The sequence below is a fragment of the Clarias gariepinus genome, chromosome 1 (assembly GCF_024256425.1).
Source record: "Clarias gariepinus isolate MV-2021 ecotype Netherlands chromosome 1, CGAR_prim_01v2, whole genome shotgun sequence".
In the NCBI taxonomy this organism is placed as follows: Eukaryota; Metazoa; Chordata; class Actinopteri; order Siluriformes; family Clariidae; genus Clarias; species Clarias gariepinus.
In genome coordinates this window covers 35,691,820-35,705,982 of record NC_071100.1, presented here as the reverse complement: position 1 = coordinate 35,705,982, position 14,163 = coordinate 35,691,820, and the positions used below count along the sequence as shown (strand labels likewise).

Genomic DNA, 14,163 nt, shown 5'->3' with positions numbered 1-14,163 from the left:
TAGATTAGATATGATTAAGTCTGATAATAACGTCAGACTACAGTGCATACCGTAGACATATCGTTTGTGTAACAGACCGAACTTCCTGTGCCGTAATACAAAACTGACACACATCTTCCACCCAAACAGATGCAAGCATATACATTTTGAAACCAGCCGGGGTTGGACCACAGGTTTATATCAATGCGGACATTCAGAACTGTTATTGTTTCTACAGTGACAACTATGGCGCATTAATACTGTTTATATAATTTTTTTTGGTAAAAGATGTTTATTTAACATATTTGTAGGTCTCTAGAGTCAATGTTTAAAACTTGTCAGAGGTACAAGCTGTTATTTTGTGGGAAAGTCTTTATGACTGAAAGCATTGTGGTTTCTCAGTAACATGGCAAACTGCATTTTTGTGTCACATTAAAGAAAGAGAAAAAAAAAAAAGGGGGGCCGGTAAGTGATTAAGTGTTTCTAGGCATTATAGCATAAGTTAGAACAGGATCTAACTCGTTTCGCAGATGTTCCACATCAGTTAGCGTAGCTGAATAGCATTTCTTTCTTCAATAACCCGCAAAAATTGTTCGAGTTGGGAAATTGTGGGGCAAAACCATTGCAACACATGCTGTTATTGAAAAAAAAAAGCATTGCTGCAGTCAATCGCTCGTGTCACGCTGCATTGAAATCACTTTATCACTTCACCTGAGCTGGAATTAATAACATGCGACAGCACTCACTCCAAAGATGCCCTGCTTCTTCGTCAGAGTGCCAGCATTCAGGGTCCAGAAGTAAACATGAGACTTCCCGCAAGTGATGATGTTACTGGTGTCTGCAAGATTGAACTCCACCGCAAACACTGCCTCATTAGTGCTCTGGAAATCAAAGGCATGGACTGGTGTCATGGACGATGCTTTTATTTTAAAATGTTCCAGATTATTATTATTTTTTTTAAACGGAAAAAAAAGTTAAACACATTTTCTTTTCCTGAAAACAGAGCATATGTATAATTTTAAAATAAAAACGTGACATGAAACAGAGCATCATAAAAGAAAAAAAAAAGAAGTGAAGCTTGTGTTTATTATATACTCAAAAATGATTCATATATTCTCCCTCGTTTATTCTCTATACTGCTCATCCAATGGAGCCCAGGAGACTCTTCCAGGGGACTCAGGGGTACACCTTGGACAGGGTGCAAATTTATCGCAGGTAAAACAACCACACACACACACACACACACACACACACACTTGCACCCTTAAATTAGAGAGAGAATTGGGTAAAATCCCCCCCAACAAAAAAATACATAATATCAATATTATCTCCAAAAGCTCTAAAATCCCCATAGTGTGTAAGTGTGTGTGTATGCATCTGTGTGTGTGTGTCACTATGATGAATTTAGAAATGCCAATTATGCAGCTTAGCCTATCTTTGGACTGTACATGATGCCCAGATTTTTTGAAGTAGTCCCCATTGTTATGTATTTGCTCTGTCTTTGTGCTTTGTGTATTCCCAGCATGGCAAACACGGCTTTTATGTCATGTGCATTGTTTTGAGCTCTCTATTGACTGTACTGTATTTACATGTGTTCTAGCCCAGTCTCCGCCCCTGCCCCTTCACTGCTCTATTACTTGGTTGTGTTCACCTGTTCTGTGTTCTAGACTTTTGGGTTTTTGTGATCTCCCTAAAAGATGACTTAAAATAAATAAATGAATAAAAGATATAATTTCATTGACAAGTGCTATTTTATACAGAGCTTCACTTAAGTTCCCAAATGAACATAAATCACAGGGGCTTTTTAGGTGGTAGTCTTATCTCTTACAACTCTGGTGTGGTTTGAAACAATGAAATTATACACTTCTTAAACAACTGTTCCTTAAGATGGTTGACATTTTGTATGACCGGCAATACACATCACATTTCTGCATATCCGTTGTTGCTTAGAGACAACGTAAAAACAGCTTTTCGGCCAAATTTTATAGCGCGACCTTTTGTGCGGCCCTCATATGACCTCGCAATGTGCTCACTATGTACAATTATCTTTTATAGTTATCTCGTGAGGGCGCTCGCCCTCCCATGCATGAAATATACACTTGGGGAAATCACAGATGTAGTCTTTCCCTGAGAATCCATTTTATTCTTGCTGTAGATTTCTTGCGCATCCAGGAGAGAGGCCTAATTAAACTGTCCAAGTCTCCAATAACAAGCTCTCCGGAGCACATAGCAGAATAGCTGCATAATTAAAACCATACTTCAGAAACCCAGGAGTTGGACAAGCTAACAGATATGTGTACACACATTGGTTCCAGTGAGATAGTAAATTATGTCTTCTTGCTTGTAAATTCACTCACTGAATAGGAAAATCAAGACAAATGCTTGGACTCTGATGACCACACTCCCACTACCCCTGACAGGAACTACTAAAATGAAACCTATAAAGAAAAATTAGCCCAATGAACGCCCACTCCTTTCTACTCCTATTGCTGTTCACTTAATTCCACCCCGTAAATATTTACACCGTTGCCATGGTACCTGCAATAGACTACTTCTTGAGGAAGTCAAAATCCCAGAGATAAGATAGGAAAAGGAATGAAACCAAGAAGCTGAAAGCTGCTATCTGTATATTTAACTCATTTACTATTAGAGGAAAAGGAAAAAAAAAAAAGACACTCTCATTGAAATGATACCATGATATTACAAAAATAATACTCTTCACTTTATACTTATGACTTTTTTCTTTAGCATTAATAACTTTTTAGCATGGTGCTGTCCTTTTTCCTGGCACGTTCGCTGAAATTAGCTAAGGTATAATGTAAACAGTATATACAATAAAGGAATTGGGTGTGTTGGGTCACTGTACATACCTTAACTTCAACCGTTTTTGTGTTCTTACTCCAGTCCCAGACAGACAGCATGTGCTCATTGGAATCATCAATCACACACAGAAATGTCCCGGCATCCTGTGCCAAAACGTTAGACAATGATTATGTTCTGACAAGTTATGAAGATGTTTACTTCAATCATCTTAAAGTGCTAAATAGTATGAATGGTACACAATACGTACTGCACTTGAAAAGGCCACAGATCCGACACCTCGCTCAAACGTGCCCAGACCAATCTGCTGCAGCGTCGTCAGTGTAGTGGAGTCCCAGATGTGTACAAACGGCTGTAAAGGCTGGTGAGGTAAAGAAAACGGATGAATACAGATGGAGTTGAGACTGGAGGAAATCAGTGTAGTAAAATTAATCACCAGGACATTGTATAAACAGTTGCGTCAGTTGGATCACTCTGACCTTACCTTGCCATCTTTATCTACACCTGCAGTCTGTCCGGATGCTATGAGCACTTTGTTTGGATGGACTGCTAGACTACAGTGCAAGAGAGATTACAGAGATGGCAAAAGGTTAAAAGAAAAAAAAGACAGATGCTTAATAGACCTTTAATACAAATGACACACATATTAATATTTATAATCTAATTTGTGATATTGAATTGTGCAAGGCAAACATATTTATTTCAGGATCGGCTTCTGGTACAGTAGGTTATCGGCTTACATGCCAGGATTTCTGCCAACTGCATCATATTTGTCATCTCATTAATTGCTAACTAGCCAAGTCAAAGAACCGGCTCTCAGGCAGGAAAACTAGTTGCTCCAAATCTTTGCTGGTCTAGAATCAAGAACTACAGATGTCAGGGACTGGAGACAGGATAATCGGGAGCAAGAGGACCAACAAAGATTTTATGGGGCTTCCGAGCAGCATAACGGAAGAGCATTCACCCCATCATCCAGTTTGGCGTGTGTGGGACGGGAAAAACCTGCACGCTTACTTCAATCACGGCAACACTAGCCAATCATGGGCATCTGTGAGCTCACACAAGCACTTTACTCAGAGCGAGTTATACAGCTTACTAACATTAATTCGGAAAGACGTGTCTGGCTGGGGTCAAGTATCTCAGAGGAAGCGCACGATACCCTTCGTGGTTGGTTGTTGTTGCCCTGATGGGAGGAATTGGCTACTAATAAATTTAGCAGAAAATTGAGGTGGGAAAACATTGGCCATGAAATCAAAACAGCAATGACATTTGAAGGAGACAAGAAGTGACACATTGCATTCTGGAAGTATTAATTTACTGTTCGTTGTCTCCACCACTTAAATGATGGATTTTACATTAACATGGAATTGAAAAACCTTGCTGAAAAATGGGGAGGAAAAAAGCTCTTGTGCTTTTTATTAAAAAAACTAACTTATATTTTTGATGGCTGCGAATTTGCTTATTCAACATCACAGTAGTTGGACTAGCTTTGTCTCCCTGAGATGTCAGAAACAACTCCCACATAACTGTTACACAGGAAAAATCGAACCTATTAAACAAGACGTGTAATCTTTTGTATACTTGTATGTGCAAGGTTGATGATGTTATGTACTTACCATCGCACGCAGTCTGTGTGTTTACGGTAATAGCGCTGTGTTCGTCTATTGACGTGGTAAAGAACTACCACACAGGCTATAAAATACACAGCCTCCCCTGATGGAAGCATGTACAAGTTCCCTCTACAGTCACGTCCTCGATATCCATAGCTAGAAGCAGGTCAAGGAAGTTCATGTGGATACAGTATGTAGTGTAATAGATATTCCTTATAAACATGCAAATTCTAAAAACAGGCCCGGACTATAAGTGAAAGTGGATACACCCAATCCAGTTCCAGCTTTTCAGAAGGAAGGTCCATCTTAAGTTCTTCATAGTTCTGGATGTTTGAAGGAATGTACATAGTGATTGGCCGCCCACGGATGAACATCTTGATAGACTGGCCTAGAACCCAATAACCAACAGTCAGATAAAACTTACACTGGCATAATAAAATAAAGAAAATATAACATATATTTTAATATTAATGTTTTCAATTAGGTTTTTATTTATTATTTATTTTATCTATTGTGATGACATTTCTAGTGAATGAAGGTTGTAAAACGGAGATTTACAAAAGACTTTAAGCACAGCTCTGTGATGAGACTCTTAGCCGCAGTAAAACATTTGCATGATGCAAATGGAAAAAAAAGGTTTCTTGCATGATGCAAATGTTTGAAAGAAGGCCGTATGTCCGTGAATGATGATTCTGGCCAAGGTGGCTAGGAGCCGTTGCAGTCATTTCCATGAACAATCAACAAGTGGAATGTCTAATTTATAACTTTTCCCCGTACAGTTCTTACTTCGCTCCCAGCCATTTCCACATGTTTGGGTCATTAAAGGAGTTCCTGGGAGGCCAGAGTTCCAGATGTAGAGCAGGCAGTCCGATCATGGCTATGGTCTACTGAGTTAACATTCTACTTTGACGCTAGTGAAACGCTGGAATAAGTGCATTAGTGTAGCAGAGGATAGTTTGGAGAAATAAAGGTAGCTTTTAATCTCATAACTGCATCCTGCTGTTCTGCAGAATCAAAAGTCCTGGTTTAACTTGAACACCCCGGTAATAAGTCAGTAAAGTGCATTGTAACATAATTTATGATGATTATAATCATCATATGTTGGGCCCAAATACAGATATAAAACAAGGTATCCCATCGTTTCAGTATTATACGATTATGTATATTTTTACATTTTTACAAATCATTTTCTCGAAATATGCTTGTCCTTATGAGTCACCTCATAATAAAATACTCTGTATGTTGCAATGTCTTACGTGAAAGCTATCCGTTATATCTATACGACAGTCCACTAAATTGATTGGACGAGCGTTTTTAAGAATGCTTTAAGATTAAGATTGAACAGCTTTTTTGTAACATGAATCTGCTTAAAATTTCATCTTGGTCTAATCAGCTAGCATGTGCCAAAACACACTTTGAACTGGGAATACTGGCAACCTTCTTTGCCAGCTTTTCCAGATGGCAGATTATTAACACTATTAATAGAGTACTTACGGCTGTTCTTTGTTTAACTCAATATTATTGTTAGTTTTTTTGGAATACTTCCTTGTGTGCACCATGTTATCACAAACTCATATCTAAAGAGTTTCTTTGTGTCCACTGGTGTATTGTGGTTGATTGTCATCTAGTTTTGTTTCAGAAGCACATTCATCTGATACAGATGCACGCACTTCCTTTGTCAACACTTAATAATAGCAATGTGACATTTACAGAAATCTTCAGCAACCTTTCAGTTACACTGTTACTCTGGTGCTTACAGTTAACCTGGTTCTAAGTCTGTGTATTATTCTGAACTGCAGATTGGAAACACCTACCCTGTGTTCCTCTCCTCGAACCCTGGGATACTGAAAAAAAAGACAAAAACACATAAATTAAAATGACTAAGTTTGTTGATCACAACGTGTCAGCCACCTGATCTCAGCCATGCACCAACACAAAGGCCCAGACTTTCCTTCAGCAATTTCTCCATGAAACTGTCTAGCTCAATTCAGCCACAAAACGAAGAATTTGGTTCCAACTGCAATCTTTATTGGTCTGTTTTAGAATTCAGGCCACGAAGGCCTCACTTTGTCCAGTTCTATGTTTTGACAATCAAAACTGAAAAGCCCCCAAAAAAACCCTCTGGCTCTTAATGAATCGGCTCGCTTTGAGTCATACTGATCACGCTAACCTGTTTGGATGTATCGCAGAATTTTACAGTATAAAGGAAGTGAAGTATAGGAAAGAGATTTCATAAATAATCTAAAGAGACGCGTCTGTTAGTTAGTATCTCTCAATCTAAGCCTGCAAAGGATTTTCAGTAAACAGGAGAGAATCCATATAAAGAGTGCGTCGTAATCCTAAACAGTGCTCAGTGTACCTGGAAAAACCAGTTCAGTGTTAGTGTTGTCACAGGCATTTGATAAGTAATCCAATAAAAACACCGGTTTTAGTCTGAAAAAAAATAAATAAAAAAAAAACGGTTCCTGGTTTCCTGGCTCTTTATTTATTCTACTCGCATTTCGAGTAAGATTCGAGCAACAGACATACTGAGACGACCTGATGCATTCAAAAACAGCGAAGAAAAAAAAAACCTTTCCCATGAGTTTCTAGTTCTTGTGGCAGAGGAAAGAAGACATTCATCACCCCTGTCAGAGAATTTAGAGTCGTGTGGTAATGCAACTAACCACGCTGAGTGAACTTCCAGCCGGAGCACACAACATTAACAAGCTCTCCTGTGTCTAAATGCTGCAGCACGTGTTTGTATGTACGTGTGGACTGTATATGATCTCGTGCATACGTCTACAGATCCTTTTCCAAGAAGCTAAAAGAACAAGACCTCCAGGGTTTTTTAAAAAATTGTTATTATTTTATAATGGAAAAACATTCTGATATTTCACAAGTGCTGTATTATTATCTAGAGTTCCTTCGAAAGCAGGATGAAACTGTCCAGCGTTTGTATTTTTTAAAGCACTGCCAAGACAAAGAGTTTTTTTTTATGCCTGAAGATGAGATATAAGGAATTTGTGTGAGTTCAAGAATTTAGTAAAATGTAAAATGTTTTCCTTTCATTGTTTTTTTTACTGTAGTGCAGCAATAAGATTTTTAAATGCTTGTGAAGGACTGCGTCTGTTCAGTATTTTAAAACCATAAAGCGTTTCCTTTGTTTGATTTGCCAAGGAATACTGCGGTGAAAAAATTCAGTCGGGGCTGATATATCAGTCAGAGAAATATGTACGACTGTTGCATGAACAATAAACTATTTTTTCTTTATAAGCTGAAATTTTTCACCTAGCCTTTTCAAATAATACCTACACAAAAAATCTTTTTTTTTTTTACCCTATTTACTTATGTGTGTGTGTGTGTGTGTGTGTGTGTATATATATGCGTGTTTGGAAGTGGATTCGGTTGCAGATGTGCAGGATTGGATGAGGACCCAAATAGGCAAACAGTGTGTCAAGGATTAAGTACAGTGTTTGGGAGAATGTGAGGGGAGAGAGAGATGTTTTATTACCTGTGCTGGAGAGGAGGTCTTTCGCTCGGCTATAAAAACAAAGGAAAAAAAAGAAATACTCTCAGACATCCATGGATACATTAAGTTGCACAAGTGTGCATCATTTTGAAAGTTGGTTAGAATCTCTGCTTTCATGTCACCAAAAGGTTTAAAAGCTAGGGACAAAAAGTTATATTAACATTTATAAATATTCACAGCACTAGTGTTTGTGCTGAGATTTAAAAAAAAAAAAAAAAAAGGAAAAAATTACTAAGCACTATGTTTTTATTTTGTCTTTTTATTTTCAAATCCATGAGCAAAGTAGTCACTCACTCACTCATCGTCTATAGTCCTTTATACTGTATTCAGGGTTGCGGGGGGCCTGAAGCCTATCCCAGGAGGCTTGGGGAACAAGGCGGGGTACACCCTGGACAAGGTGCCCCTCCATCGCAGGGCACACACATTCACTCACACACTACAGGCAATTTGGGAATGCCAATTAGTCTAATTTACATGTTTTTGAACTGTGGGAGGAAACCAGTGTACCCAGAGGAAACCCACCAAGCACGGAGAGAACATGCAAACTCCATGCACACAGAGATGGGAATCGAGCCTGGCTGGGAATCGAACCTGGATCCTGTTGGTGCAAAGCAACAGTGCTAATCCCTAAACCACCGTGCCAACCTAGCAAAGTACTCATGGATTTGAAAGGCATTACTTGGTGTGTGGAACAAGGAATGTAAACCCTACATAGTGCACTAGCTTTCCCTTTAATGCTATTTGGTATGGTGCTTACTGCAGATGTCATCTAAATATCAGCACGGCTGTGATATCTTCAGTACTCTGACTGCATCCTTGATCTCAGCCATGCTGATATTCAGTACAACAGCATGACCTCGAGTGTGATTTAGCTAACACAAGGCTGGATCCCAAATCCCAAACTCTGATCTAGGGCATTACTTGTTTTGTCATACAGAGTGCACTAGCTTTCCATTTAATGCTATTTGGTTTACTCCAGATGTCATAGTTAATTCAGCAATATCACACGCGAGGTCATTATAATGTTCTTCACTCAGCATGTTCCTTTCGCTCTCATGTATTTTTGATCCACGAATAACAGTGTTTTATTTAGATTTCCTTTAATCTGTTGTTTTTTGTCATTATGTAATAAATCTAATGAAATGTAGCATGTAATTGCTCTAATAGATCGATGAATTCATTCATGAAAAATAAGGAAACTGAATTGTTTTTTTATAACAGCCATTATTAAAACCTGACATACCAAGTGAGAGTTCATGAAATGATTTTGTTCCCCCAGAGTGCACATTATGAGAATTCTTCTCATAGTTTATTAAATAGCTCCACCACAACATCCATCAACTGTTCTAAAGAGCAAAGAGTTTGCTGACAATCTAAAAATAGCCGGATTGGTATAATCCACGGCTATTTCTTTTCAGTGCAACTTGAAGCTCTGGTGAGTTTTTCTAAGCCCTGGCGAGAGAAAAGACCTACTAACAGCCCAAGGCTAACTACAGTGTCTGGAAGCGGTCCATGTTTGTAATAGAAACAGCCCATGATGAAGGACGAAAGTAAACCCACTCACCCCTCTAGACTCGGAGATCGGGTCAGCAGGTTGGTTGATGATGCTGCTTTTTTCGGCATTCGCTGTTTGGTTTTATCTTGTATGTCCTTACCGACTTTCTCACTATTCCGGCGTTCCCTAGACACAACAAGAGGCTATGTGAGGCCTGATTTAAAGGAAAGTCATTTCCGTTAATGTTGCAGCTTTATTTGGATTCACAGAGGTTATATGATTTAAAGAATTAAATCAGATTGGAGAGGGGGTTTCATTATAAAGTCACACACACACATTCTCTCTTTCTCACTCATACAAACTCACACCAGCAATCAAAACACCAGAGTGTTTATGTCGTAAAACACTCCCTCTATGACAAAAGAGGAGTGAAAATCTGTTCTGTCCAAATGTGTGTGTTCAAACATACTCAATGCATGGTGTGTGGGTGTGCATGAATTGAACGGTTGTTTCCTCTGACACACACCCCATTTCCTGTTCCTCTAAGAGTCATATGCTCTCCAATTTAAGAAATATGAAACAGGAAACAACAGCCATCCTGGCCAAACAAGGAAGTGAAACTTGTGTTGATGGAGCATCAACTACTGCCCATCATTTTTTTGTGGATTTTTCTAAAATACTGTCTAAAATGTACTGTTTTGGGTCGATACTTTGATGTCTACTATGCTTTCAGGGATGCGCATCAGTCAATACACCCATAATACACTGCCTGCTCCTCTTCACCTTGTCTTAACTCTCTTTATAATTTCTCCTTTCCATTGTACATTTGTACTGACATGCCATGAGCTCACCTGCTCTATATTTGGTAGTGAACTCTTGATCTGCCCTGCGGCATCACTTGCCACTGAGATCTTAAACGGTCACATTTTCCACTCAGCCTAAAACTTCACACGCAAATCTCTCAACACTGTTACTGAACTAAAACTTGTATCGTTCATCTTGAAATCTTACATAAAGAAAAAAAAAAAAAAAATAAAGGGGATAAGAACTTCATCTTATTGTGCTTTTTTCTCTTGCATTTTCCAAGATAAAACTGGAAAAAAAATTACATCGCAAAAACTATTATTTTGAGTGAAACACTTTTTTGTGCTTACTGGGTATTACTGCTTAATAAATTCCTGCACACACATACACACACACGCACACACACAAAGAAAAAAAAGAAGAAATTTTTTAAATGCATTCACAGAAAAAGACCACCCAGAAACCTTCATGCACAAAAAAAAACAAGACAGGAAACACAATGCAATTAAGAATTTATAAACTACACACAATTAGATGAGTTTAATTTGATTGGGTTAGTGTGTAAAATTTCCCAAAGCTGTTCAGTTCTATAAAAGTATGTGCAGAAACCATTCCAAGATGCAAATGCGCTGTAAACTCTTCATTCTCTCTTAGGCAAATTTGCACACACGAGATAAGTGTTTATTCAGCCAAACAGCTACACTGTAAACACTCCAACTCCAACAATCACTTCCTTCCTGTAACCAATTTCAACCTGTGCAATGATCTCACTTGCTCTATATGCTGCAGTAAACTTTCGGTCTAACCTGCGGCGTTACTCATCATTGAGTTCGTGCGTAAACAATACAAATCTTCGTCACATTTTCCACTCGGCCCGATTCTTCACACACATCAGTCAACACTAGAGTGAAGCCAAAAAGCATCTCATTCAATCTTGCATTGCTGATCATAAACAGCTTTAAACTGGCAGTTAGCTTTTGCATCATCTCTGCTAAAACTTAGTGCCAGGTTGTGCTAATATGATGAGTTATTATGTAATAGTATGACTTATGATTTCATCAAGATTCTATGCACCCTGAAAACTGCATGCTATACTAACAGGACAGAGAATTTTCTCATGACCGTTGTTTTATAGCTGTAAAGATGTTTGATGATGTCCACCACACGGACAAGGTTGGTTTTGGTGGTTAGGATGAGTTCCATCTCATTGTATAGTTAATTATTGTCATGGCCAAATGTGATGCAAAATTTTGTATACACGTACATAAAGTCCAAAGTTTGGAAACATCTTCATATTTTATAGTCTTTCCTGATTTTTATTTCTTTCTACATTGTAAAACAATGCTGAAAGCATCCAAAATATGCAATAATCTCCTTTGAACAGTTGATATTGAGATGCGTCTGCTACTTCATAACGGCACTAATCGGAGGAGCAACTGACTGCCGTTAATTCCATAATTCCATATGTGATGTTTCATAGTTTTGAAATCTCCAGTATTGTTCTACAATGTAGAAAATCCTAATGTTAAATTAGAAGGTGTGTCCAAACTTTTGACTGGAACTGGTTTACTCTAAAATACTGCTATAAAATAGAACATAAAATAATCAAATAAATTTAATTTGCTCAAAAATTTCTAAGCTTAGCATCACAAAATTGAATTTTAAGGTTTCAATTTGGCAAAGCTTATTTTTACCAGGTTAGACAGACTTCAAGTTTGGCCTTCAGTGGACTACATACACTATATTTAGCTTACTTATATGTTGTAAGAGGTAACCCAGACTGTGAGCCAGGTCTTTAAATAGTATAGAATTTGTCCCAGCAGCAACCGTAAGGTTGTAATTTACAGTAGTTAGTAGTTGTAACTATATTTTGATCATGTGCATTGTTGGGACAAAGTTGTTTTTTTATTTTGTTGATTTTAAAATTACAAAATAGTCAGAACCTTATAACTTCTTGGTTTCAATTTAGCAAAAGATTATTTTTACAAAGTTAGAGAGATTTGGCCTTTAATGGACTACATACCCTATATTTAATCTGCCTTATATGTTGTTATAGGAAACCAAGTCCCTGGTCCTGGACTTAAATAGTACAAAATATGTCTACAACAATCTTTTTTCGTAGTTCACTGTTTGTGCCTAAAAGTATCCCTCAAAAGAATCATTCATTCAGTCTGTTCTTTAACAAAGACATAACTTGCATCTTGGAAGAAGGGGGCATTCAGAAGTATTAATAATTAGAGCAGTAGAGCAAGTGATAGGGTTAGATTTTGAACCAAGCCAAAGCAAGAAGCTCATGCATGGATGGAAAAAGACTGGATTGATTGGTGTTTCAACGCACAGCGGTTTCTTCTCGCCCTCCAGAATGGGAGAAAGGGATCCACTGTGTGTAGACTCTTTAGGCGGCGCTGGAGAACTGGACGTGGGAGTCTGAGGGGCAGAGCCTTGGCTTTCTTCACTGCTTTTGCTTTGTTGTTTTTGGAGACTTTTAATAGTTGTGCACTGGATTGTCTCCTCTACTTTAGAGTGCCAGCTTTTTTCTTTGTCTTCACTATCTTCTTCCTCCAGCTGACTCTCTAGCTGAGCTTTGTGCAGGGCCATGTTGATGAGGGACACATCTTCGGGAAGTGCGTCCTCCAGTGAAAGACTCTTGGAGGCCCTGGTGAGGGCAAAAGGTGTCCTCTCTGGCTCAGGGTTCCAGGGTTCAGTTTGTGTGGCTTTTTCACTAGTGCCTGTTTTCAGGCTGGGGATAGAGTGAGCTATATTGCGCTCTCCATTTTCAGCTGAGACATGGCTGAAGACACACACAATCAAGAGGGATACAAGCAATAAACCATTATCTTTGGCATTGAAAAACATCTCTCTTAAGGGCTGTAGCCCATGAAGTCTGCAATTGGCTACGACCTGAAACAATTTTTAAAACACACACACAAAATAAATCAACATTGAAATAATTCTCAGTTTATTATTATTAACATATTTTAGAGAAAATAAAACCTCCAATACCTCCATCTGCTGAAAAGCATAATGCAGATAATAATACATTAATGTGAACTAAACATGCATGACAGAATACTGTTCAGAGATTGCTATACCAAATAAAACGGGACCCAACATTCTCACAAACCAAGTATTTCTGAGGAAGAAAAGTTGCTCAGTTGTCCCAAGGTCTGAGTGTGCCAAAGAATGTTGTGTTCTTTCTTTGTTGCGCTATATGTGTGGGTGGGAAGACTACATTTCTCACAACTTGAGGAACTTGTATCTCCAGGGAGGCATTACAGAAAGAAGCTTTGTCATATTCCGTCTTTTGCTCAGCCCGAATCATGCAAAACGATTCAGTCTCTCTCGTAATGGATATAATGTACAGTTAAAGTTAGTGTTGTTGACTTTAATGATTATTCCACATTTTAAGGAATAGTGATATGTCTTAACATTTGACATTTCTTCTAATTCGGTTCAAAAAGGTGATGCACAGATGCACCTGCACTGATACCTGTCAAATGTGCTGTGCAGTCCATCCAGAGAACTGGTGGAGTGCCTGTGAGATTTGAAGAAACCATCAACACCAAAAGACTGATTCAACACCCGAGCTGCGCCAGGGTTCACTGTGGAAACAGACACAGGAAAGTGTTACTAACACCTGAATTGTCACAAAACAGTATTGAGATTCAGGCAAAACAAGATGCTCTTACTGGCAATTAGCTGCTGCTTCAGTAGTGGGATCTGTTGGTCGTGGAGGCGGAGCTTACGCAATGCATCAGCCAATGAGGACTTGAGCAATGTGATCTCATCTTCCTGTGTCTGAAGACGCACTTCCATAAGCGAAAGCCTGTCTGGAAACTCTGCGCTGCTTCCAGCAGACACATCATCTGTTCACATTCACAGACACAATCAGCACCTGGTTGTCCTAAATCACTGCAAAGAATATTATCTAGCTTTCAGAGAAC

At 38.6% G+C, this 14,163-nt stretch overlaps 1 protein-coding gene across 2 annotated transcripts in view; it reads right to left on the bottom strand.

The window, feature by feature from the left end:
* The window catches only part of eml3 (EMAP like 3), a 37,483-nt gene that overhangs the window by 8,911 nt on the left and 14,409 nt on the right, over positions 1–14,163 (bottom strand). The window contains exons 2-13 of one of the 2 annotated variants that reach the window (XM_053503595.1): positions 13,909–14,085; positions 13,710–13,821; positions 12,558–13,010; positions 9,485–9,601; positions 7,903–7,931; positions 6,224–6,253; positions 4,677–4,797; positions 4,416–4,565; positions 3,284–3,353; positions 3,050–3,160; positions 2,850–2,945; positions 726–860 (exon numbers count right to left, since the gene is read on the bottom strand). In XM_053503595.1, the coding sequence (XP_053359570.1) occupies positions 726–860; positions 2,850–2,945; positions 3,050–3,160; positions 3,284–3,353; positions 4,416–4,565; positions 4,677–4,797; positions 6,224–6,253; positions 7,903–7,931; positions 9,485–9,601; positions 12,558–13,010; positions 13,710–13,821; positions 13,909–14,085 (1,601 nt within the window). The remainder of the gene's footprint in view (positions 1–725; positions 861–2,849; positions 2,946–3,049; positions 3,161–3,283; positions 3,354–4,415; positions 4,566–4,676; positions 4,798–6,223; positions 6,254–7,902; positions 7,932–9,484; positions 9,602–12,557; positions 13,011–13,709; positions 13,822–13,908; positions 14,086–14,163) is intronic. The other variant, XM_053503604.1, reaches the window with a different exon arrangement.